General features: G+C 37.1%; 1 protein-coding gene and 1 pseudogene across 5 annotated transcripts in view; both read right to left on the bottom strand.

Moving 5' to 3' along the window:
- Positions 1-27,854, bottom strand: part of LOC110564827 (complement factor H-like) — a 101,623-nt gene that overhangs the window by 68,622 nt on the left and 5,147 nt on the right. For all 5 annotated transcript variants that reach the window (XM_060364402.1, XM_060364403.1, XM_060364404.1 and 2 more), the window contains 6 exons: positions 16,877-17,062; positions 16,478-16,583; positions 13,214-13,290; positions 12,259-12,450; positions 7,142-7,312; positions 4,890-5,063 (listed from right to left, as the gene is read on the bottom strand). In XM_060364402.1, the coding sequence (XP_060220385.1) occupies positions 4,890-5,063; positions 7,142-7,312; positions 12,259-12,450; positions 13,214-13,290; positions 16,478-16,583; positions 16,877-17,062 (906 nt within the window). The remainder of the gene's footprint in view (positions 1-4,889; positions 5,064-7,141; positions 7,313-12,258; positions 12,451-13,213; positions 13,291-16,477; positions 16,584-16,876; positions 17,063-27,854) is intronic.
- Positions 8,460-9,842, bottom strand: LOC110564826 (heterogeneous nuclear ribonucleoprotein A3-like; annotated as a pseudogene).

The raw sequence follows: 27,854 nt of genomic DNA on the forward strand, positions 1-27,854 counted from the left end.
ATTTGTTAATATCTAAATATGATAGTATTAATATGTTAATAGGCAATATAACTGCTTAATTATAATTTCATAATTTTATCATTTTAACTGGAACTAAAATATAATGTTACTAAGGAATGAAATGGAGCTAGTCTTAGACATTTGTATTGAAATACTATATTGTACCCCCTTGATCTCCTTCAACTGTCTTATTGCTCTAGCAAGGACTTCCAGCACTATGTTGAAGAGATATGGGGAGAGTGGGCAGCCTTGTCTTGTCCCTGATTTTAGTGGGATTGCTTTAAGTTTCTCTCCGTTTAGTTTGATGTTGGCTATAGGCTTGCTGTATATCACCTTTACTATGTTTAGATATGTGCCTTGTATCCCTGATCTCTCCAATACTTTAAACATGAATGGATGTTGGATTTTGTCAAATGCTTTTTCAGCATCTAGGGAGATTATCATGTGGTTTTTTTCTTTCAGTTTGTTAATATGGTGGATCACATTGATGGATTTCCGTATGTTGAACCACCCCTGCAGAGGTTGTGGAGAAAGGGGAACCCTTCTCCACTGCTGGTGGGAATGTAAACTTTTACAACCACTCTGGAAATCAATCTGGCGCTTTCTCAGACAACTAGGAATAGCGCTTCCTCAAGATCCAGCCATACCACTCCTAGGCATATATCCAAAAGAGGCTCAAGTACACAAAAAGGACATTTGCTCAACCATGTTTGTAGTAGCTTTATTTGTAATAGCCAGAACCTGGAAACAACCCAGATGCCCCTCAACTGAAGAATGGATGCAGAAATTGTGGTACATCTATACAATGGAGTATTACTCAGCAATGAAAAATAAGGAAATCATGAAATTTGTAGGTAAATGGTGAGAACTGGAAAGGATCATCCTGAGTGAGTTGTCCCAGAAGCAAAAAGACACACACGGTATATACTCACTCATATAGACATACAACATAGGACAAACCCACTAAAATCTGTGCATCTAAAGAAACCAAGCAAGAGAGAGGACCTTAACTAAAATGTTCAATCCCCACCTGAAAGGCAAAGAGGATGGACATCAGAAGAAGAAGAAAACAGGAAACAACCTAGAAACCTGCTACAGAGGGCCTCTGAAAGCCAGAAAAAGAAAACAGGAAACAAACTAGGAACCTACCACAGAGGGCCTCTGAAAGCCTCTGCCCTGCAGACTATCAAAGTAGATGCTGAGCCTGATGGCCAACTGTCGGGAAGAGTGAATGGAATTTTATGTAAGAACTGGGAAATACTAAGAGCTGGAGAGGACAGGAACTCCACAAGGAGAGCAACAGAACAAGATAATTTGAACACAGGGAACTTCCCAGAGACTCATATTCCAACCAAGGACTATTCATGGAGATAACCTAGAACCCCTGCACAGATGTAGCCTATGGCAGGTCAGTGTCCAAGTGGGTTACCTAGTAATGGGAAGAGGGGCTGTCTCTGACATAATCTGATTGGCCTGCTCTTTGATCACCTCCCCCTGAGGGGGGAGCAGCCTTACCAGATCACAGTAGAGGACAATGCAGCCACTTTTGATGAGAACTGATAGACTAAGATCAGAAAGGAGAGGAGAACCTCCCCTATCAGTGGACTTGGGGAGGGGCATGCATGCAGAAAGGGAAGGGAGGGTGGGATCGGGAGGGGAGGAGGGAGGGGCTTATGGGGGGATACAAAATGAACAAAGCGTAATTAATAAAAAAATAAATAAAAAGTTAAAAAAAGAAATACTATACTGTTCATTGTATTAAGTTTATATGGAAACCATGATTAATTTTATTCTTTTCATGTTCTTATTTTTAATTATCTATGATTAGTTATTATTTATATCAGTGCTTTACTATAAGAAGAATGTTACTTATTCTATGGAGTATGATTATACTTCAATAAACCTCATGCATTATGTTGCAATTATTTCAACAAATATGCATAAAAACAAATTTCCTTAAGCTTCCTCTTTCATTTTAGCCTTGGTTTTTTGTTTGTTAGCTTTGTTGTTTTGTAGTTTTTGATGCCTAATAATATTTTTCTATACTCACAGATTGGTGCCTACACAATTGTCATCAGATAGGCTCCATCCAACAAATAATGCAAAGATCCAGAGACCCACAGGCAAACATTAGGCAGAGTCTGGGGAATCCTGGTGAAGAAGGGGAAGGACTGTAGAAACCAGATGTCTCAAGGACAGCACAAGAATCAACAAACCTGAACTTAGAGGGCCTCAGTGAGATTGAACTGACAATCAGGGAGCCTGCACGGGTCTAACCTAGGCCCTCTGTACATATGCTATAGTTGTATAGCTTGATGTTTTTATGGGGCTGTTTCTAACACTTTTGCCTGATTTGGGGTCCCTTGTCCTTCTACTGGGTTGCCTTGCCCAGCCTTAATATAAGGGGAGGTGCCCAATCTTATTGCAACTTGATATGCCACATTTGATTGATATCCCTGCTGTGCCCCCCCTTTCCTGAAAGGAAATAAATAAGGAGTGAATGGGGAGGGAGGATTCTGGGATGGGGTGAATAGAGGAGGTGGGAAGTTGAGGGAAGGAGGGAAAACTGCAGTCAGGATGTAATATATGAAAGAATAAATCTAACAAAGCTAAGAACAAAAATTAACAAATAAATAAAACCAATAAAAGAAAAAAAAGAATTTGTCAAAAAACCAAATTTAAAAATTCAAAATAAAACCCCACTAAATTGTAAGAGAGCTATTTATTACAATTATCATATTCCATAATACTATTTCTTATGGGAAATAGATTCTTCTGCTCTTATTATGATTTGGATATCATATAAATCTCATCAGCTAAAAGCATGGTTCCTCATTGCTTACTGGTGCTATTGGGGAGAATACAAAGTTCAGGAATTGCTGGCCATGTTGAAGTGAAGTCACAGAGTTTATGCCTTTGGATGGGCTATTAGAATCTTAGCCACTTCTTCATCTGTATACTTCCTGGTAGTCATGAGGCAAGCAACTTTGTATTACCATTCACTGCCTGACATAAAGATCTCCCTGGTAGGATAAAAGTCGTAAAACTTCTTGCATGTCAACTCAAGTCAGCAAAATAATAAATGAAATAAATCCTTGTTCTGAGTTATTTATTTCAGTACTATTGACACAAAGACAGAAAGATGAGCCACGCATTTGTCATTGTATTGTTGTTATTTCCCCTGCAGAGATATCAGGTTTAAGTATTATACACATTTACCAAGGACTGCTAAATAAAGAGAAAGATATATGGAAGTAGATAGGTAAAAATCTGAGAAGAGTGAAAACAGTATCCCAGAAATAAAGTACTCTTAACTCAAATGATGCTGTGCTGTGCTCTATGTGTGTGTGTGTGTGTGTGTGTGTGTGTGTGTGGTGTTAAGAAGCCACTAAAGTCTATCAAAGCAACTCCCACCAAAAACAGAAGCGTAATTTCCCTCTTCATGTGTGTGTTGGACTCAAAACACAAAGAACTGTCATGCCAAAATCATTGTGTATGAGTAGAACTTAGATGGGTTCTAGCTCCCCACCCCACCACTGACTCTGAGCAGTAGTTCTGGAGCAAGTTAGCTGTCATCCAGAAATCTATGCAGAGGCTTATCTGGTAAGGAACTGAAACCTCCTGCCAAATCCTTATGAATGTGCCATGTTGGACATAAGGCCTACAGCCTGAAAAAGGCTCCTGATGACTGACAGCCAAGACAGTCTCTGACAGCACCACAATGTCAGCAGCCAAATCACCTTCAATTCTGCCCACAGAAATGAGGAGACAACAAAGGTCGGTTATAAAGCAAGTATTTTGATGGACTATTTACTATGATGCAAATAAATAAGTAAAATTAAGTCTGATATAGCAATATTCTTACCCAATAATTTGCTAAAAATCTTTGGAAATGTTTCTTAATTAGAAAAACGTACATATGCACATATATAAATTTATGTAGCAGTAAATTAAGAATTTTAGTTTTCCACACTAAAATCTATAGTCCTAAAGAAGCTAAACATCAAGGAGGACCCTAGGGAAGAGGCTGAAACCTCACTCAGAAGGGCAAACAGGCTAGACATTGGAAGTAGGAGAAGACAAGGGACAGGACAGAAGCCTTCAACCTGAGGACTCTTAAAGACTCTACTCATCAGGGTATCAAGGGAGATACTGAGACTCATAGCCAAACATTGGGCAGAGTGCCAGAATCCTCATGGAAGAAGAGGGAGATAGAAAGACATGGAGGGGACAGGAACTCCACAAGGAGAACAATAGAGCCAAAATACCTGGGCCCAGAGGGGCCTGCAGAGACTGATACTCCAACCAAGGTCCAACCATGCATGGTGAGGACTTAGACCCCCTGTTCAGAGGAAGCCCATTGGCTGCTCAGTTTCCAAGTGGTTTCTCTAGTAAGGGGAACAGGGGCTGTCTCTGACATGAACTCAGTGGCTGGCTCTTTGATCACCTCTCCCAAGGACTGCAGCCTTGCCAGGCCACAGAGGAAGATGGTGCAGCCAGCCCTGATGAGACCTGATAGGCTAGGATTAGAAGGGGACTTATCAGGGGACTAGGGAAAGGGAATATGGGGAGAAGAGAGAGGGTAGGTAGGACTAGGAGGAGACAAGGGAGGGGGCTACAGCTGGGATACAAAGTTAATAAATTATTAAAAAGAGTTTTAGTTTTCTATAATGCATTTAAAAATATTACTTGAAATTTTAAATTTTAATAGTATTTACAATTTTAATATTATATTAAATATTGCTCATTTTGAAAAGTAGAGTTGTTGTTTTTTTTTCCTAAGGGTTATACGCAAACAAAAAGTCACCATTACTTTTACTGTATTTGCACCTGTGCATGCTTAGAACAGTTTCAGGATGATGGGAATTGAAGATGGAAATACAGCTTACAGCTACATCTTGGAGCAGGGACCCAGCCAGTACTTGTACACTTTACAGTAGTTCCCCGGGTGGCAGGATAGAAGCCGTTTCTACATTCATATGTGATTTCATCATCAGCTCTGTGTTTAATCCTGTGAGGTGCGTAGACACCGTTTGGAATGTAAGGTTCTTTGCATGTCTTCTCTGAAAAGAAGCATATGTAAATAAGACAAATACTTAATCTCATTAAAATTAAGAATACAAACACTTGGAAAGGGGCACGGTGGAGATGAGGGAGGGAGGGAGGGACTGGGAGGGAATGAGGGATCGGGACATGGCTGGGATACAGAGTTAATAAAATGTAACTGATAAAAAAAATAAAAAATAAAAAAAATATATGAAGAAAAAAAAAAGAATACAAACACTAAATGGCAGGTACTATTTCCTTGCACTAATAACTCTAAAAATGACATTGAAATGAGCACATCTTCATATGCTTGCTATGTCATCAGGCTTCCTCTCTCGCCTCCTGTTTTATTTGTGCCCCTGTGGTATTGATTCTTCTTTCTTGAAGCTGTCACAGTTAGTGGCAACAACTTCATCATATAGAACTTCAACTATTCCTTCTGCTTTCTAATTCTTTGATTGATATTGGTGGCCTTGATTCTCACAAACCTATTTACTAATATTCATAGGTTCTTAATTCTAAATAGTTGTAAAGATCTCACACCTTTTCTTTTTTGAAGTAAATGTGTCCTTTGTCTTACATCGGACAACTTACTGAATGTGGAAGTTTTATCTTTCACCTTACATAAAAACATAGTGCAATCTTTGACTTTAAAATAATCATGAATCTGACTCACAGCAAGCCATTCTTCAAATGTGCACTTTCTGTCCTGTGTATCTCAAATCAAAACATCAAACCTCGGTGTTCTCATTGATGTCATTGCTATGCCTTAGAAAATTATTTTTAAGTAACATAGTCATTACATAACAGAAGTCTTTGCCTTATGTTGACTTTGTATTAGCATGAATTTTTCATTTGTGTTTTTTTCCCATTCTTTGTGGCAGTCAAGATAACCTCCATGATTAAAAACTACCCATTATGCTAATAATTTTGCACATTAGAATAAAATTAGAGTCAAATGTTCTGAGAAGTTGTTCTAAAGCCCCAGTCTGATTACGATTAGCTGGAAGGAAGTTTATTTTATAGTATCTTCTTTGAATTTTGGTTTCTTACGGATTCCAAGCTTCCTGTAAAGTTAGCTGCTACAAAGTGTTTTCAGCTAGATGGCATCAGAGAGATTAAGGTACTTTGGTTTGGAGGTAATTGTTTATCAACACATGTAAGCTTTTTCTCTGCTCCAGGAAAACAAAAACAGTGCTTAGATTATAGGTACACTATGATGTAGCACTTTCTTTAATCAGATATTACTTTTCATCCAAGAATATAAATTTCCTTCAGTAAAATAAAGCCCATTGTAAGAGATTTGCATGCCTGTATGAGTTACTAAGCAAGCCTCTTTATATCATCAAACTCTTATTTACTCTTTTGTGAGAGTGCCCTCTGTCAGTTTTCTCCCCGACGAAACAGACCCTCAAAACCACAGTCTTAAACTATTAATATTTGACTTGTAATTGTGTTTGAGAAATATTTAAAAGGAAAATTTAATGTAGAATCTCTCTATCCCTCTCTCTTCTTCTTTCCCTTCCTCCCTCCCTCTTTCCTTTCTCTCTATGTGTTCAAAAGAAGCAAGCTTAGGATGTGCAGAAGCACATTGGAGAACCATACATATTTTCTGTTTGAAGTAAATGCTAAGAAAGAATTGTTGATTAGGTGTCTGAATGACAGAGAAAAACACGGAAAAATTGGGCTTCAATAAGGTAGTCATGCTATGCCACACCAAATAAATAACATAACAGAGTTGAATTCTGTGTCTTGCACTGAATTCACCTGAAGCTGGGACAATTGTCTAAAGAGACCCTCTTAAGCACAGGACAAATACTTGATAGAGAGTGACTACTTTATGAGCTATAGTTTGATATTTTAGTGGATGGATGATCTATTTAGGAATGACACCTGAAGTTAAACACATGACAGAGGTTTAATGCCAAAGGACTACTGTCGACCCTGCTTTTCTGAATAGGAACCACACATCATGAAAACAAGTGGTTGGACTCAATGCCTCAGCTAAACATGGATCTGTGTAACCATCTTTCTTTTCCATTCACTGGCCTTCTACTTAAACAATAAATGACATGGCAAATAACAACAACTTCACCTTCACAGGAAGGCTGAGGGTTCCATCCAGAAGCCGTGCAGACGGCATCTCCTCGTTCTTTGTATTCATAGCCTTGGTTACACGAATATTGATATCTTTCATTCTCCTTGTAAAATGGTTTATGAGATACAGCAACTCCATTTTTGACTTCTGGTGGTGTGCAGGAAATTTCTAAAGGCAAGAGAATATTTGTATAATATTTACCATATAAGGGAATCTGCTGAGCAAGTCATATGTTTACAATAACAGTTTTGTTCCCATTATGTCAATGAGCCACCAAACAAAATTGTTTTGACCTGGCTGCATTCTTGATCAAGTATTTGCTGTTTCAAAATTAATTTTTTAAAATAAGTTAAAAGCATATTTTTAATTGTATTTAACATGCTGGTAAATTTGCCTCCTGAAATAAGTGGCAGTAACAATCCCCAAATTCTTGTGAAAATGAAAATATGTACAGGATTGTGAGCTAATATTTTCAATGAATAATCTGCAAAGTAACACATCTTCTAATTATTACAGTAATTTTCAAAACAGTACTTTTCCAAGGTGATCTATTAAAGTCACTGTTCATTTGATCTTTGAAATGTCACAGCTTCTTCTTTGGTATCTTCACTTTACATATAAATTTATGTCAAAAAAGAAAAGAAAAGAAAGAAACCAAGAAAGAAACCTGCAAAAGTCCTGCATACCACTTTTTTTTTTTAACTTTTGAGATCTTTTTCATTTGACGGTAATCTTAATGCTATTAAATTCACAAATATGTTATTTTTCATTACCCAATCCTAATAATCTGAAGCACACACTGAAAACATACAAATATCTATCCTCTCTACAGATCAGTGGTCATTCATCATGGTTTTGGAAACAAGGAGAATAGATTCCCCTTAAATTGCAAGTCAGTAGGTGTTTCTTTACAGTTGACTTTAGCAAAATTCATACAAAACGGTAATTAACAATGATCTTTTTTACTTGTTAACTCACAAGGAAACACCTTCCAAATTGCATTTTATTAGCATTTCTGTACTAAAATGTAGAAAAACTAAATTACACAAAACTGAAAACTAACCAGGCCACAGAAGAAGATGATGCAGCCAGCCCTGATGAGACTTGATAGGCTAGGGCTAGATGGAAAGGGAAGGAGATTGTCCCCTAATAGGGAACTAGGGAAAGGGCCTTGGAAGAAAAGAGGGTGGATGGGTGGCAGTGGGAGGAGATGAGGGAGGGGCCTGCAGCAGGACACAAAGTGAATAAATTCAAATAAATAAATAAAATAAAATAAGATAAAAATTTTAAATTCCTTAATTTTTTGTTCCTGATACCACTACCACAATTTACAGGGCAATATACCTAATGTAATGAAAAGGAAAAGAAGAAGCTACATTAGATAAAAGACCTCAGGAATGTACATCTGATTGACACTACATTGCAATAATCAATAGCTGCACTTTTTGCAAACTGTGGCTATGACAGTCCTGAACAAGAAGGGCTTCCTGTTTCAGCCGCAGTAACTTTTCTGACTTTGGATCATCATTTCTTCTGTGACAGAGTTTTACAGTTCCTCTAATTCATTTGGGAAGACTGTTTCAGAGAAACCAGCAGCTTCTATGACAGGTCCTTGCTCTCTCTCTCTCTCTCTCTCTCTCTCTCTCTCTCTCTTGCCAAGAACTGTAGCCTTATCTGCTCTTTTTAAAAAAAATCTTCTGCTACTACTTCCACAAGCAGATGCATAGCCACCACCATAGGGACTGCCTGAGTTTCTTTCATCAACACTGCCCAACTTCATGGGTCCATAATTCAATTGCTATTGTCCACTATAATTTCCAAAGTCATTATAGTTCCCATCACCACCATAGTTACCTCCACCAAAATTTCTTCCTTCACTCTAGCCATCATATTCTCTTCTTGCACCATATCCACCAACTTGGTTTTCATATCCTGGTCTACTGCCACCATATCCTCTTCTGTTGTAACCAGGACCACTACCATACCAACCTCTGCAGCCACCTCCTCCACCACCACAGCCTCCTCTTCCATCACAGTCTCCACCACGACCAAAGTTACCTCCACCACATCCAAAGTTCCCACCACGACCCATAAAGTCACCAAATCCATCTCCATGACCTCTCTGTGATCCAGCAGACTGCATCTCTCGTTTAGAAGGGGCCTTTTCCACTTCACACTTCTGCCCATTATTAGTGTGGCATTTCTGCACAGCAGTTTTATCGAATGTGTCATGATCATCAAATGTTACAAAAGAAAATCCTCTTTTTTCCTACTCTGCCTGTCTTCCATAACTTCTATGGTTTCAATCTTGCCATACTTTTCAAAGCAGTCTCTCAGATTATATTCTTCTGTATTTTCTTTAATACCACCAATAGAAATTTTCTTCATCGTTAACTGAGCACCAGGCTTTACAGAATCCTCTCTAGAAACAGATCTCTTTGGTCCACCATCCATCCATCCACCATGTGTGGCCACGCACACATTGCAGCATTCACCTCTTCAGCACAAGAGAAGGTCACAAAACTGAAGCCCCTGGAACATTTTGTTTGGGGTTCTCTCATTATCACACAGACTATAAGTATGACCCATTTCTCAAAAATGTTCTCTTAAGCTATCATCTGTGATTTCAAAGCTCAGACCACCAATAAACAGCTTGCTCAGCTAGCTGGTCTGGTTCCTTTGGATCATGGCCCTCCATTCTGCCACTAGACTCTCCTCTTCCAACTCAAGTTCAATACCCCTGCAACTTTTAACACAATTCTCTCAAATACACTACTCTGGAAATATGGCACTAGCAACTAGTTTGTCAAAGCGTTTTCTCCCATTTTTTCATCCATTTTCCTTGTATATAACTAGAGAAAGTTTCAAATGGTCACTTTGAAATATTTCATCTTTTCTCCAGTCAATCTGAAGAAGAAATGAGTTGTGTAAGACAAGTATTACAGGAACTCAGTTGGCCTATGCTCATTCCCTTACCACCTCTGTTTAACTGTTGAACAGAAATCTTCTCTAAGATAAAATGCTCCATCTTGGAGAGATGCTCCTAGTTAAATATGATGCTCTAAAACAGTGTTTCTCAACCTTCTTAATGCTGCAATCCTTTAATACAGTTTCTCATGTGTGGTGACCCCCAATTATAACGATTTTTATTTCTACTTCCTAGCTATAATTTTGCTACTGTTATGAATTGTAATATAAATATCTGTGCTTTCTGATGGTTTTAGGGGACCTCTGTGAAGGGAGCAGTTGACCCTCCCATGAACCAAAGATTGAGAACCACTGCTCTGAAGGGAAGTAAAACATCTTGTCCCTCAAGGAAGCTCAGGGAGGATACAATTCTAAAGCTTCACAAATCCTTCAAATGGAGCATTTTGCCTAAGGCCCTCCCTCCACATGTGTAGAAAAGCAGGAAGGACTGCTGTGAAACACTTTTGGATCAGCAGAGCTGCCTACAAGACCCTCAGACCATGTGAGCTGCCGAAAAGAGACACTCTCCAACCTGTTGATCTCACGACTTGTGCAGTGCACTCCAGGTTCCCAGCTTTTGGGAGCCTTCACCCATGCTGGGGTGGGCTTTAGATGTTGCTGCTGTTTTTGAGTTATTTCTACTCCTGTAAGTCTAGCAAATGCATTAGTTCATCAAGGTGAACTTTGGTGGTATCTTTACTTAGATCTGCTCTCAGTCCCCTGTCTGAACTGAGTAGATGCTTGTTTTAATCTCCCTGGTAATGGGGTTATGCAGCAGCATCCTCCAGTGGGACTTCTGTGAGCACCTGATGAGAGTCAGGACAGTGTAGCGCCATGGACCCCTTGCTGTCTTTCCACTTTTCTCCACACGACCTTCCCAGGGCTCCTATGCTTGCCCTCCTTACTGTCATCTGAAGATACCTTATGCTCTCTTTAAAACTAATCTCAAGGATCAGATTCTCTGCGGTTTCATTAGCCACAGACAATTAGCTATTATCATGTAACACCCATGAAACTTCAATGTGTGAAGTTTGTGCCACATGAATATATGTATTAGCATACCATTATTTTCATGAAAAATCAGTGTTGTCAGAAAGAGTTGTTAGCACCAAATGGTCATTGTGAGAGACAGAAATGATGTAATTATAGTCTCAAAAATGAAACAAACTTTTAAAAGAAAAAAAAAACAGTTATTTTTTATCAAAAGGTAGACAATTTTAAAAGTGGTGAAAATATTGAAGATGCTAGATAATATTTAAAAATAACACAAGTAATGAGGCCACTTTCTGGTAATCTCAACATTCATGAGGCAGATTCAGGAAGATTTCTATAAGATAGAAATTATATGGATTATGTATCAAGTTCAGGCCAGCCATGGATACATTGTGAGAGACTGTCCCAAAAAAGAAGATGGAATGAGAAGAAGAGGAGGAGGAAGAAGAGGAGGAGGAGGAGGAGGAGGAAACAAAAATCAAAGAAATATTGATTAACAATTCATTATATTGCTTTGCCATAAGTCAAATGTTTATTTAGTGGATTCAGTTCAGATATGTAAAACTAATAGTAAACTTGTAATATGTTTGTGTATGTGTGTGTATTGTGTGACAGATAAATCACTTCCCAACAATATTAATTAAAATTAGTGTTTTAAAAGTTAAAACTTGCAACAGAAATATATGATGTATCCACACATATATAACACTTTTTAAAATATTAATTAAATGTCATCATGAAGCATGATTGTAACTATCCAATAAACATTTAGCTTCCAAAAACTTTGTAAAAAATTTGCTTTGGAAATCAGTTTTCCCGCACACATCGGAAATGCTGAGTGTGGACTCTGAGTAGCAGCAGCATGTAGTAACCTGTGTTGACCAAGTCATTAAACCGCAATAATCATGGACACCCTGGCTATGTCAGTTAAAAACGCTGTACGAGGGCATGGTGAAATAGAGTTGTCCTGAAGTAAAATAAGAGGGTTCATGCAAAAAAACCTTCAGTCAAGGACAACAAAAGTCATTCTAAGTAAGCATTAGAGTGATGCAGTTCTATTTTAATTAAAATATGCTTTAAAAGGCAAATATATATTTTTCATAAGAATAGCTACAGCCATTCAAATAGCAAGCAGACAGGTGCGTGAGCCTTACCCACACATCTTGGCTTTTCATTGCTCCAAAGGCCGTCTTCCGAGCAGTGCATTTCTTTCTGTCCTTCAATCTTGAAGCCTGCATTACATTCAAATCGCACCACCTGTCCAAAATAATATTCCCGGTCTGGTTCTCCTGTACCACTTAAAATTCTTCCATTCTCCAGTTCTGTCACTGGTAAACACTTAACAACTGAAAATACAGGCACCACTTTTACTAACAGAATTTGAGAAGTAACAAAAGCACTTTATTAACAGACCTATGTAAAAACATGTAAATGATTAAAAACACCAACATGATAAACCTGGAGGAAAGTACTAAATATTGAAACCTTTAGTATGACTGTTGGCAAAACATAAAAATTAAGTAACACAAGTGGTTTGGTTATCAGCTTCTGTGGGAATGGGAAGAGAAAATTATCACTTTGAATGATAGTTTGCATTTTCATGATAGCAAGTGTCTCCTAAATTAAGAAATATGAGTTCTGGAATAATCAAATACAAATGTTTTACTGATGCCTCAAAGCAATGTGACACTGAATTCTAAAAAGATATAAAAGTGGATTTTCAGATATGCCTTCTGATAGAGAAATTGTCCTTAATTTTTCTTTCCTTTCTACCACAGTATACAAAATATTTAAACATTTTTTTAAAATTTTACTTAAAATTTCTCTGCCATGAAGGTGTTAGAAGTTTATTTTTCCTGAAGAAAACTTTGGATGTAATGGACTGTTTCCTAGGGCTGTTTCCTTGTCTTATTGCCCAAAGATATTGACTCAACAGGCCATTTTGAGGAAAATTGTACAAAACAATTATGTTTCATTTTATACTAGAAACCATAAAACATTATAAGTAATAAATAAATATAAACTTTTAGAAAGTTTCCATACAATATGAAAAAAAATCTCATCTGTTTTAGGTACTTAGACATACATGTCAATCAGTTTATCATTTACCTTCACATATCGGAATATCATTTGTCCATCCATTTGCATCACATTCACGGAAATTAATCTCGCCTAACAGTTGATACCTAAAACACAAACAAAATAGAGTGTGTTTCATGTGGTTTTTAAACTCTGTAATGTCTTGGGTATCCTGTGGTAAAAGATTTTTAAAAATCTCTCTCTCTTGCCCCTAAATCTTTGTGAAAAGAAAACACTTCATCAGAATATATTAGCCATGGCTGTTTGAATTTAAGGGTCTGCTCTATGCTTACTGTTGAATAGACAGAACAATTGACTATAACTGTGATACTCTAGCTCCTTTATGAGGCAGAATGTGTCCTCTTCCAATGTAAAAAACAAAGTTCCTGATAAAGACTTTCCATCCACTGCAGAGACCAGCCCTTATGCTAAGTTCCTTCAGACAGTCATCAGAATTCTACACAAAACCTTTCTGGACCTGTATTCATGGAGAAGGGAGGGGGAAAGAGAAGAAAATTGTTGTCCATACAGAAAAAGAAAATAGCCAAACTTTGGACAGAGTGCAGGGAATCTTATGGAAGAAGGGAGAGATCGAAAGGCCTGGATAGGACAGGAGCTCCACAAGGAGAGCAACAGAGCCAAAAAATCTTGGTACAGGGGGCTTTCAGAGACTAATGAATTGACCAAGGACCATGCATGGAGAGGACCTAGACCCCCTGCTCAGATGTAGCTCATGGGCAGCTCAGTCTCCATGTGGGTTCCCTGGTAAGGGGAGTAGGGGTAGTCACTGGCACTAACTTGATTGCCTGCTCTTTGATCACCCCCTCCTGGCAAGGTGGCTTTACTAACCCACAGAGAAAGGATCCAGACAGTCCTGGTAAGACCTGATAGGCTAGAGTCAGATAGTAGGGGAAGAGGACCCAACCCCTATCAGTGGACTAGGGGAGGGACATACATGTGGGGAAGAGGGAGGGAGGATGGGACCAGGAGGAGATGAGGTAGAGGGCTACAGACGGGATACAAAGTTAATAAGTTGTAATTAATAATAATAATAACAAATTTAAAAATCATTCTGCTAAATAATATGTAACTAAACATATATGCAGCAGGGAAACTACAGACAAAGTCATAGAACTAAAAAGGCGGTAAAAAAAATAGGGATGCAATAACCTTAGCCTATCCTTAGCTTTCACTTCTGGGTTACAAAACAACTATTCCTGAAGATAGATAAAATATTCTTCAATAAAGTTTTTTGATTAATATGAACTATTTTTACCTGCTGATCTTAATGTGGTTTGACGACTTTAACTAATAAATGTCAGTAATTTCACCAACAGATTTTTGTTGGTGATTCAAGCTCAACATAGTTGGGTTCTATCAATGTTTACTCTTCATATATACAGGATGAAAGAGGCACAATGAGTTTCAGAGAGCCAGAGTCAGAGGTAAATATGTAGTTCATTTCTTCACCTAATTGGAAATTCTATGTTCTGAGACAGGAATTCAAATAAAGTATATGAGTTTGATTCCCTCTTCAGTACAATAGTGAAACCCAAATCAGGAAAGTTGGCCTGAGATGAAATAATTCAAAGGTAAGCAGTGTAATAGCCTGAAAAATTCATGGCAAGGCAATCCTTGTTGGCTCTGTATGATAAGATAATCAGTGATAATTGAAAACTGGACTAAAACTGAGTTTGAAAAATCTCTTCAGATGTTTTGGTTAAGGTTAGGGTTAGTGTAGGGTTAGGGTTAGAGTTCTTCAGGTTGTGAGCAAGGAGGATCTAAATAAGAAATCAGTATCTCGTGGGTACTTGTAGTATCTCAGGATCATTTTAAAGGGCTGCAAGTGTGGGTCATATTTGTTTCTCCTGACAATCCCATGATGCTCATGAGAATTTTCTGCTTTTGTCAGAGACAGAATGGCAGTGAGATAACAATTTGTGAGCATTGAGCATTTGAGTTTAGGGATATTTTGCAGCTAATTTTAAAGCCTGAGGAGTGTAAACTGTTATAATTTGTTGCCTCAAATCAGAAAATAAAGGTCAACTAAAAATATTCCATCCACAGTGTTTAATTTTATTTATACTTACTTAAAATAATATTATAGTTATTAACTTTCTCATATCAGTTCTTAAAAATAATCTGTGATAGTGGAAAGAAATGATATCAAATGAAGAGGGAATGAATACAGAAAGCCTGGCTTGCTATCAGATTCACTCTGATATTGTTGAGGAATCCCTTTGTAGGTGCTGCCTACCATGGGCTAGGTCTCCTTACATCAATTAATATTCAATATAATTTCCCACAGACCAACCTCTCTAGATAATTGTTCATTAAGACTCTTTTTTTCACTCTTCTTTTTTTTTAATTAATTACACTTTTTTCACTTTGTATTCCCCCATAAGCCCCTCCCTCCTCCCCTCCCAATCCTACCCTCCCACCCCCTTCTTCACGCATGCCCCTCCCCAAGTGCACTGATAGGGGAGGTCCTCCTCTTCTTCCTTCTGACCTTAGTCTATCAGATCTCATCAGGAGTGGCTGCATTGTCATCTTTATTCTTTGTTTTTAATATGATGTAACTACATTGCCAACTTATCCTTGATGATGGACTTTAATTTGGAATTGTAAGCCAAATAAACACTTTATTCTCAAAAAAAAAAAAAAAAGATTTACTGCTGAGTAAGCTCACTCTTTCTAGTTCTTTCTGAACTCTGGCTGGCTGGTTCAACTTAGCTCTTCTGTTCAAAACTCCTAACCAACGATCAAAACTGGCTTCTCTCTGCTTCTGACTGAAATACTCTCCTTGGAAAAACTGCCTCTGAACTTCATGAACTCAACTTAACTGCACCAAACTGTTCTGTACTCCCAAACTCCACTTTACTGTCTCCCAACTCTCCTGCTCTCTCTCTCTGCCCTGATCTTAAGCTGCTTCTCTTTCCTGTCTGTTCTTTGAGAGTTGGGTGCATCCTACCTCTGACTCATTCTGACAAATCTTGCTCTGATTATTTTGTCTGCCCTCAATTTGACATCATTGTTTGGGATTAAAGGTGTGTAATAAATTCCAGCCAGAAGGATTAAAATTGTGTCATGCCTATATTACAGACAGAGGGATTAATGGAGTATACTAAGGGCATGTCTCTATTAGCTGTATCACAAAGACCTAGGTCTTTGGGTGTGATCTCTTTCAAGAGTAGGCATGTCGCTGGATTAAAATTCCTCTGCATCTTAAAGTACAAACTTGTAGAGTTCCTTCACACAGTTTCATTGATAAGCCTTTTAAGATAGACAACATACCCCTCATCACAGGTGTAAACAACCTTTGCACCAAACTCAAACCCAGATCCAGCTGTCAGCCTAAATGACCCATAGGGTGTGTCTCCAGGATGCCCACATGGCTTTTCTAAAACGGAAAGACAAAGATACAATATTAGTAAACAGTTCCTGGAACATGCTTCATATAGGAGTCAGAAAAGCACATTTGGGTGTCACTGAATAGGAGGAAAACTGAAGACAGTAAAGAATATTTTGTAGCTAAAGGTAACTGTATGCTTCCATTTTTAACTTTGTAGATAACTACATTTCAAAGTGATTTTTCTAAATTTTAGTGATATAATTTGTATTGCTATAATGTAAAACATTTAGTATATTCAAAACTAAAAGTTTTCTTAAGTTACTCAGACATGAAATACTTACTCCGACATATCCTGGATGGGTTATTAGCCACCCATTCTCCTCTCCTGCATACTTTTACAATAGTCCCAAGTGTTCTGTATCCAGGACGGCATTTGTAAGAAGCCTGGGTGCCTTCTGGATATGGTTGGTCAGGCCAAAAACCTGACAGAATTTCTGTATTTGTTCTTGGAGGAGGTCCTTTACAATCTACAAGTAATACAAGCAAACCAATATTTGAAATACTTATTTTAAAAGATAGTATGCTTATGTTATTTTGCTTTTAATATTATGTATACAATTACAGGTCCATTCAGCTGTTTGTGTGCACAATCTTATGAAGATTTAATAAGCAACCTTCTAAATTGTCAAAAGAAAAAGAAAGCAATAAAACAAAGTAGCTGTCCTGAAGATATTATTTTTATGTAGCAAATCTAAGCAGCAAGTATTTTAAAAAACTCATACTATGCACTGCATATAGTAAAATTCTACTTATGAAATTAAATTATAGTAAGATAACATAAAACTATTTGGAGACATTCAACATTCAAATAGTATAAAAAGACAGGACAGAATTATTTTTCTACTATATACATGGAGTGAGAGAAAAGTTGGTGTGGAGGTATTTGTAGGAGTGCTTAAAGTCATGTTGCGGGAGCAGTGAGAATTAATGGACTGAATCTAGGTGGGATGGGCCTTTACCATTCATGCCTGAGGTCTGTGGAATTTCTTGTCTGGTTATATGTGTCGCTTCTGTATATGAAGTGATGATTGGGGATTATAGAATTGGAGAATGGAAGTAAGGGAGAAATAATCAGACACACAACACACATGTTGGAGGGCGTGTCTAGCCTGAAAAATTCTGAATCGTGTGCAGAATCTGAATCTAGTTGTCCTGTTGGAATTTCAACTGATTCCTAAGTGAAGACCAAATTTTCCTATAGCCTCACAGAAGTCCCAACCAAAACCAAAATCAAATCCAAAACCAAAACAATAACATATCTCCCTAAAATATACAACTGGTGGCTTCATCAACTTGTTAGAATATTTGAATGTCTTTCAATGTTTAATTTAAATCAGGTTTCAAAGTAGTAGTAGAGAAGAGAATTTACTGTAGTCTATTGGGATATAGAAAGGAAGGTTCAAGCAAGTTTGGGTTTAAACCCATATACACATGCTCACACACAAGAAGTTCTGTGCTTCGAAGTGTTTGAGACTAGAAATGAGCTAACTCAACCTAAAGGTGCAACTTGGATACAATGGAGTTAAATTCATGATTGTGATAAGAAAGAGAAATGTTATTCTCAGTGGGAATGAATAACATAGACTTTAGTCACTATGTTAATTTCCTACAAGGTATATCAACAATCGATAAATGGGACCTCATGAAACTGTAAAGCTTCTGTAAAGCAAAGGATATAGTCATCAAAACAAAATGACAGCCTATAGACTGGGAAAGGATCTTCACCAACCCTATATCCGACAGAGGGCTGATATCCAAAATATATAAAGAGCTAAAGAAGTTAAAAAGCAGCAAATCAATCCGATTAAAAAATGGGATACAGAGCTAAACAGAGAATTCTCAGTAGAGGAATACAGAATGGCAGAGAAACACTTAAAGAAATGCTCAACATCTTTAGCCATCAAAGAAATGTACAAATTTGTGTATCTAATGTTAAAATTAAATTAAGCAAGCATAATTTTGAATCACCATTATTTCCTCATGTTAACAGATTCTCTTTATATCAGTGCTTGCACATAGGGATGTAGGAGTATGTAATATTAACATGCATGTGTATACTGAGCAATGGTCAAATCCAAATAAGCATATCTGTCTACTGTGTTATTTATCTTTCTTTTCTAGTGAGATCATTAAAATACTTTGTTCAAGCTCTTATGAAATATAAATTATAGCATATTGCCTGGTAATTATCCATTTATCTTACCTTCATGGGTAAAAAAAATGTCATGAAGGAAATAAAAACATTTTATATTATTATTATTATTTACAATCTATTCACTTTGTATCCCAGGTGTAGCCCCCTTTCTCATTTCCTTCGGGTCCCACCATCCTTCCCTCTTCCTCCCCTATCTCTCTACCCTAGTCCACTGATAAAACAAGTTTTCTTCCCTTGCTGTCTGACCCTAGCCTATCAGGTCCCTTCAAGACTGCCTGGGTCCTCTTTCTCTGTGGGCTGGCTAGGTCACTCCACCAGGGAGAAGTGATCAAGGAACAGACAAGTGAGTTCATGTCAGAGACTCTCTTCTCCCCTTACTAGGACACCCACATGGAGACTGAGCTGTCTATGGGCTACATCTGAGCAGGGGGTCTAGGCCCCCTCTATGTATGGTCTTTAGTTGAAGCATCAGTCTCTGCAGTCCCCCTGGTCCCAAAAGCTATTTTGGCTTTGTTGGTCTACTTGTGGGGCTCCTGTCCCCATAGGTCCTTCTGTATCCCCCTTCTTCCATAAGACTCCCTGCATTCTGTCCACAGTTTGGCTGTAAGTCTCTGCATTTGCTTCGCTTCCCTGCTGGGTTGAGTCTTTCAGAGAAAAACATATTTTTAAAATGAACAAAAATAATAACCCTACATCTATGAACTTTCTGTAATTATTTTTAATTGCAGAAGAGGAGCTAAAAACAAACAAACAACAACAGCAACAAACTTGACAGCTTTCCCAGTGTTGTACTAGAAGAAACTGATAAATAACCCAAATGCTAAATGTTAATTAAAAAATACTTGGTATGTAGAGTATCAGTGAATCTAAAATTTAGGATTTTGATGAACCCAATAAGTTTGTTTTAATATTGGAAAGAGGTAAAAGAGAGAGAAAAAGAGAGAGATTAACCCCATCAAGAATAAAAATGGAAAACCTCTATAAATTTTGCAAATATCAGTGGACTAGGGGAGGGGCATGGGGGAGAACAGGGAGGGAAGGTGGGGCTAGGAGAAGATGAGGGAGGGGGCTATAGCCGGGACACAAAGTGAATAAATTGTAACAAACAAAAGAAAAAACAAAGAAATGGATAAGTAAAAGCTTGAAAGACACTGGAATTTGTATGTTTTAATCACTACTTATGGTTGGAGATTGGGAAGCAAATTAGAGGTGTTATACTTTGATCTTGAGTTTAATAGGAGAAACATTTTGCTTATACTTTTAACAGAAAATTTCAAATATCTGGGGGAGTTTGGTTTTTTGGTGAAAACCAGCAGAGCAAGCATACAGATTGCACAGGTAACATTTTACTACATTGTCTGCTCATATCCTGCCGTGTATCCACACTTTTGCCTATTTATTTATTTTTGAGACAAAGTCTGACCAGACCGGGCTCCCTCTGAGTTCTCTAACCTCAGACACCCAGGAGTTGGAATTGTGGCTATGGAATATTAGTTCTGTGGAATAGGATTGCTTTTAATGCTTGCTTGCTGCTTAATTTTGTAATAAACATCCAGATATTTAAACGATTACATTAAGTAAAACACAACATGCTGGTTCTTAAGTGGCAGACTCTGGTGCTTATTATCTATTATGTTAGTAAAAACATTGTTTTAATTGCTAAGTTTCTTTTGCTTCTTGATCCTGTGACAATTTGCTACTCTGTTCTAAACTTTATCTTTTAATGGCAATGCCTACTGAGGCATCTCCCATCTGGAGCTTGTATCTATGTGTTGTTATACCATTTATGAAATATAAGGACCACTGTATTTTTCTAAAAGAACAAAACAATATTTTAGGCTGTCAAGTATACAGAGTTTCTTTGAGTATTTCACTAATTTTTCAAACATTTGTTCTAGTGAACTTGTGTGACTAATTACATAACAGTGTGGTTTGATACTCATTCTTTCAGCAATTAAACTTTTGTACACTAGGTGGTGGTAATGCCCCACCACTGCCACAGCAATACCTAGTTTGCCAGGAAAAAAAGTTCACTCTGAAAATAAGCAATCTCTCTGCTCTCAGACATTCTCCCTTCAAATGCACAACTTTTTTTTTTCTTTTTCTAGAATTTTAACACAATACGTATTAGTGGTTAGTGTTATAGCTACAATGGTTAAAGCAATGGCTCTCTGTAGTTCTTCAATAACAGTTAAGCATGTCTTAAGATAGTGACAAACAACAGATTTCTCAAGCTCTACTGAAAATGTCTTCTGAAAGCATTATAACTAGACAGGAGCAAGTTCTTTTCATTCACGTAGTCAATCTGTCAACCTAAATGTACACCACACACATTTGCCTGAAATAAGTAGGAAATGTTAATAAAGGCATGGCAGGTGCTTGCTTACTAAATAGGGGTCATTCCTGGAAATACTTTCAAAGGGATAAAAACGTTTTCAACCTTTAAAATGGAGGAAGCTGCTTACTTCCATCTCCAGATGATCTCATAAAACTCACTTTTCTTGTACCTAAGTATTTACTCAGATTCCAACCGGTAAAGTCTGTTTCCATCGATTGGCAATAACATAATTAACAGTTAATTTTGTCTTTTTAAACCATCATTGGTAATTTTCTATTTACTTGGAAGTATTTGCTGATTTAGAATGTTTTTCAGAAACAGAATTACTGTGTATAGCTTTGACTATCTGAAAACAAGAGTCTTTTTACTTAAACTTGAGGAAGACAATTTATAATTTTGATGAAAGTTAAAAGCAAACATCTGATATTTTAATAATCATAATTTACCAACTTTTTATACTCAAATTTCAAGAAGCAACATTGATGCGCAAACCTAGTGCAATCCCATATTTCCACTGCTAACATGCCTCCACATTGTTACTTGAAATGTTCTCACTGCTATGAAGTAAATCTTAATGAATTTTCATATTTTGTAAAAGTTATCTGTGTCCACATTTTTGGCAGATTATAGACAGAGATATTATCTTTTTTTATTTACTATAGCTTCTAAAAATATTTTGAGGAAAGAATAATAGGTATCATTTTAAAACTATTGATTATTAGCAGATGGAATATACTATAGTTGAAAGCTACAAATTCCTTAGAAAATTAAAGCAAATGAATAAAATTGACATAGCAGAAATAGATATTTTTTATTAAATTTTCCCTTTGCTTTCTTATTGATATAAATGAATATTAAGTTTACATATATATGTGATTCAAAAAGTTTTCTGTTGATTAAAATATTCACATTAATTTAGAAATAGTACAAGAATACAGAATTAAAAATTTTTTGAATAAAGAAAATATCAGTTGCAAATAAGGTACTGTAAGAAAACAAACTACAAAAATTTAAGTTCAAATTATACTTAATGAACAATTGAAAAAGTAAATTTCTATTTCTAAAATATACAGAGACAATTGTGAAGTTTCCTTGTAAAAATGTTAACCTTGAGAAAAGACTCGATCATAAAGGGAACACGGTGAAACCTGAAAGAAATCGACCAGAAGAGCAGCTGGCATTTGTGTCATTGTGAGGAAGCAGCTTGAAACGCAGAGTGAATACTTCAGAAATGTGCAGTGCTTGGACAACAGTCTCCTAACACCAAGAATGGTTTCAAGCACATTGTTGTCTATTTAAAATCAATTGTTAGTATATATTGAATAGTTTCATTAGGCTTGAACGGCTGCCTCAGAAAGCAGCTTAGCTGCAGGATGAGTAAATTAACCCTGAAATTCAGCAGCTTAGGTAAGTAGTTTAGTGTCTGAGGGTTGTCCGGTGGGAGCCTGGGGACAAGGTTTAAAACAAAGGAACACAACTCCCTTCCCAACCTCACCCCTAATTCTTGTAGAAGTTAAGCCAGCTTAGCTTGGATGTGTGGAGATGAGCCACACAGCTCTACAGAACTCCTTTAGTTCTTTCTGTAAAACTGATGGGCAACGAGCATTAACATCCTCTTTGGCGTCAGCTGGCTACCTCCTTTGCCATGTTCAGAGCCTACCTATGCGAGGCTCCATGCCTGTACTCTCAGCATGCTGAAGACGGAAGGGTGTGAGCGGAGGCCAGCATGGGCTACTTAGTCTGACTCGTCTCAGAGAAGCGACGTAAAACTAAAACAGCAAAAACATCGCTATCCAAATAGAATCTACTCTCTTTTTCTTTTCTGCTCCCTCCCCCATCCACTCTTTCCCAATCTAATTGTTTTTGTAATTTTTCTTTTAAATTAGTATACAAAGCATTATATTCTGTTACAGGTTTGTTTGTTTATTTTTAGTTTTTCCAAGACAGAGTTTCTCTGTCTGTCTTGACTATCCTGGAATTCACTTTATAGATCAGGCAGGCCTTGAACTCAGCTGCTGCTCTGCATCCCAGATTCAGTAATTAAAGGCATGTACCATCATGCCAGCTCTTCTTATGACTTTTCAAAACTGTTTTTTTTTTAATTCTTTTCATCCCTTTTCTTCCCTATCTCCCTCCCCTGCCTTGTGTCAGTCCATCTCAGTGTTCTTTCTGTTTTCTTGTCATATGGGTTTTCTGCTGTCCCCTTTCTCCACATTTTGTTTTCCACTTTTAGTTCCATGTCCTCTACCCAGATTCACACTCACATATATACACATAGATATATTATACTAAACAGGTAAGTATACACATTAAAACTAGAATAAAAATATGAAGGAGAACAGAATATGAAGAACAGACAGTGTCTGCCTTTCTAAGTCTGGATTCATTCATTTATCAAATTAATTTCATAGTTTTTTTTTGCAGCTGAACACAATTTTGGATATTTAGTACATTTTTTCAGCTTCAGTTTTATGCTTTAGGAATTTTTATCTCAGTCCCAATAGTTTATAAAATGAATGGTAGTATATGAAAATTTAAATACAGTCTTCAATCTTTTCATCTCCACTAAATGACTACCTTTTGGAAAGTATTATTACACTGCCAAATATTTAGAAGTCATTCAAAAGTAATCCTGAGTAAAAGAAAGAGTGAACGCAAAAGGAACTGTAGGAGTGTTTCCACGCTATACATCCATATAGTGAACATGACTACACTTGAGAATGACAAATAGAAAACTTAAAAGACAAGAATTGGAATAAGCAAGAAAAAAGAACAAAAAGGAGGAGGAAAAAGAAAAAAAAAGAAGAAGAGAAGATGAAGATGAGAAAAAAGAAGAGGACAAAGCCGGGAAAGGAGGAAGAAGAGACAAGGGAACCATTGTATGGTTAACTTGATGGCATGTTGCATGCACTGAAAACTCTTCATATTCCCATTGTACATCTGTCTTCATCCCAAGTGTGAATCTATGTTGTGGTTTTTGAAGTCAAGAATCCCTTGAATTTAACTCAAAGTGTAAAATGTTCTTAGGAACCTTTGAAGGAGTGTTTCTATAATCATCCTCTATTTATTGCATTTCCAGTTAGCACTGTCTGTGAGAAACTAGTCTTTCTAAGTTAAAATGTTGAAACAAATGTGTTTTGTCAAATCCTTGTGTTCTTTTCATTATTTCATGTTAGAGATTCTTTTTTCCTGTTTGGTTACTTGACTTTCTCTGGACCAGTTTTTTCTTCTAATTTTAAGCCAAAATGTAACAATTTTTTTTCCCTAATCACCTTGTGTGTTTTTCATGTGCGGTGTTCTGAGAAGCAGTAAAGTTAAGAAGTGGATAAAGTGCCCATGAGTCAGCTGAGCACCTGAGGATTTGGTTGACAGCATCTCTTTAAATGGCAAGAGGTAGAGGTGGTTGTATGTGTGGAAGAGGAAAGTGGTGAAGACTAGCAATCAGAGGCAGCAAATAGAGAAGAAGCAATTTGGAGGGGAAGGGAGAGTTCAAAATGGAGCAATTTAAGGCCAAAGATGAAAACTGTTTACTATGTCTCAGTTTCTACTGTAGAATAATTTTAGTTTGCGCTAGTTGTAAGTTACATTCAGGTAAAGGGCATAGACTTTTCTAGAATGTGGCTACGCTGCAGCTATGCAAGGCTTGCCTTCACAGTCTGCCTTCCACTGTTGTCTGTGACCAATTTCTCCACCATTTGTCCCCACTACAGCATTTCATAACAGAACGCTTCCTGTCTCAGAATGATATTTTTGCTATTCTGTTCCTTACCGTTGTCCAGTGCTAACAGTGAAATTTCACAGTAAGTTACACACAATAGCACTAAATTTAACTATATTGTCTCTTCCACATAAATTACAAGTTGGTTGAATTTATGGTACTATAAACATGTCAGGTGTTTTAGGAGTTGCAGGAAAGAAGACACTGAAGGCAGTTGGGACATAGCACAATGCCAAATAACATCATTTAGGGAAATAGAATCATATCCTGACAATGTGTGTTGTGGGTACAGGGGTTATTGTCCCTCTAAAATGAAAACCTAATCTGCATAATAAACTGTGATTACCCATTGATCTAGTTTACACAATGATCTATAACACATGCATCTAGTAGGGTGGACTTAAGCAAACTTGGCCAAAGTTGGTATAACTGCACATCTGGTCTCTGGGAAACTACTACTAAGAAGCCGAGGAAATACGCTAGATGTGTGGGGATCCTTATCACACAGGGCGCTTGTTTGCTGACCTTTCTCTTCAGACTCTTCTCAAAATTCTAAACTCAATACTCAAGGAAGATCTTTTTATGCTGTTGTCTCTGCCATAATCCTGATTATTTAATTCAGCCCCTTTCCTTAGAGAAATGTGGGAGTCTCTCCAATGCCTTGCCTCGATGGCTTGGGATGAAAACACTATTTTTCTTTTGTTTCAATTCTCACATTCAACAGAGGGAGGCTGAGGATGTAGGATTTGTATTTTTCCTAAGGAAAAACAAACTGCAATGGATCCTGTGCTGTTTGCTTAATGATAAAATTATGACTTTGCAATAGGTGCTTTGGCTGTAGTTGTGAATTCTTTCTCTTCTCTTGTAAATAAGAGGGCCAAAGAAATATCAGTGATGGATGACTTCAGGATTTTTCAGATGTCTTCTGGCTTTGAAACTTTTATGATACTTGTAGTTAATAAATCCATAAATAAATACTTGCAGCAATAAATCCAACTATTCATTATAATTTGAAATACAAGAAATGTTTTTAAATGTATGTACGTTCCTGTAAGTCCTGGCTTATCCTATGTCAGGGTTACAAATATTTGCTGTGAAAAAGAATCATAAATTCAAGATGCCAAAATTGGTTTCCTGTGTAAATGAAACAATGGCAGATTTTATGGAGACATGCATTTTTGCTACGTAAATCCACATTATTTTTTAGTTTATCACAGAAATTAATATTTCTTTATTATTATTATTTCTTTTAATCTTTGGATTAAAATATAATTCCATCATTTTAACTTTCTTGGAGAAACTTTGTCTCTCCAAAACTTCCCATATACCCTTCCTTGCTTTCTTTCAATTCATGGCCTCTTGTTTTCATAATTGTTGTTATGAGCATATATTTATACACATATGTATTCTTAACTATACCCTGCTCAGTATGTATGTTATTCGTATGTATGTTTTAAAGGCTGTCCTTTTGTTTTTAAATGGAAGGATTTCTCTCTCTCTCTTTCTCTCTCTCTCTCGGAAAAGGAAACTGTTGATTGCTTCTTTAGGTTTTTGACAATCTTTTTTTTTTTAATTTTCCATTCTTTTAAGTAAATTTAGTTGAAAGATGGTTTTATGTTGAGGTCTTTGATCCAATTGGACTTTAGTTTTGTACAGGGTTATAAATATGGATCTATTTGCATTTAGATAGCCAGTTAGACCAGCACCATTTGTTGAAGATGCTATCTTATTTTTTTTTTTTTTTCATTTTATGGTTTCAGTTTCTTTGTCAAACATCATTTATCTATAGGTGTGTGAGTTTATTTTTGGATCTTCAATTCGATACCATTGGTCCACCAGTCTATTTCTATGCCAGTACCATGCTGTTATTTATTTATGTATATTTATTTTACTGTTGTGCTATAATACAGCTTGAGATCAGGGATGGAGATACCTCCAGAAGATCTTTTAATGTACAGGGTTGTTTTAGCAACTTTGGGTTTTTTTTTGTTTTTCCATATGAAATTGAGACTTGTTCTTTCAAGTTCTGTAATGAATTATGTTGGTATTTTGATGGGAATCACATTGAATCTATAGATTGCTTTTGGTAGGCTATCTGGAAACAACCTAGATGTCCCTCAACTGAGGAATAGATACAGAAATTTTGCTATATTTATACAATGGAATACTACTCAGCAGTTGAAAACAGGAAATCATGAAATTTGTAGGCAAATGGATGGAACTAGAAAAGATCATCCTGAGTGAGGAAACCTAGAAGCAGAAAGACACACATGGTGTATACTCACTTATAAGTGGATATTAGACATATAAAAAGGATCAACATACTAGGATCTATAGTCCTAAAAAACCTAAACAGCAAGAAAGACCCTGGGGAAGATGCTTAATCTTCATTCAGAAGGGCAAACAGGATAGACATCAGAAATGAGAGAAGACAGAAAACAGGAAAGGAGCCTTCAACAAAGGGCCTCTGAAAGACTCTACCCAGCAGGGAATCAAAATAGATGTTGAGGCTCATAGCCAAACTTTGGGCACAGTACAGGGAATCTTATAGAAGAAGGGAGAGATAGAAAGACCTAGAGGGGACTGGAGCTCCAACAGAGCCATAAAAATCTGATCTCAGTGGGCCTGCAGGGACTGATACTCCAACCAACGACCATGCATAGAGAGGACCTAGATCCCCTTCTCAGATGTAGCCCATAAGCAACTCAGTCTCCAAGTGATTTCCCTAGTAAGGGGAGCAGAGGCTGTCTCTGACATGAACTCAGTGGCCTGCTCTTTGATCATGTCCCCCTGGGGGAAAGGGGTATACAGCTTTGCCAGGCTACAAGGAAGATGATGAAGCCAGCCCTGATGAGACCTGATAGGCTAGGATCAGATAGAAGGGGAGGAGGTCCTCCCTATCAGTGGACTAGGGAAAGGGCATAGGAGGAGAAGAGGGAAGGAGAGTGGGACTGGGACGGGATGAGGGAGGGGCTACAGCTGAGATACAAAGTGAATAAAATGTAATAAATAAATTAATCAATGAATTAATTAAATAAAAATAAAGAA

The sequence above is a fragment of the Meriones unguiculatus genome, chromosome 11, assembly GCF_030254825.1.
Source record: "Meriones unguiculatus strain TT.TT164.6M chromosome 11, Bangor_MerUng_6.1, whole genome shotgun sequence".
NCBI classification, from domain to species: domain Eukaryota; kingdom Metazoa; phylum Chordata; class Mammalia; order Rodentia; family Muridae; genus Meriones; species Meriones unguiculatus.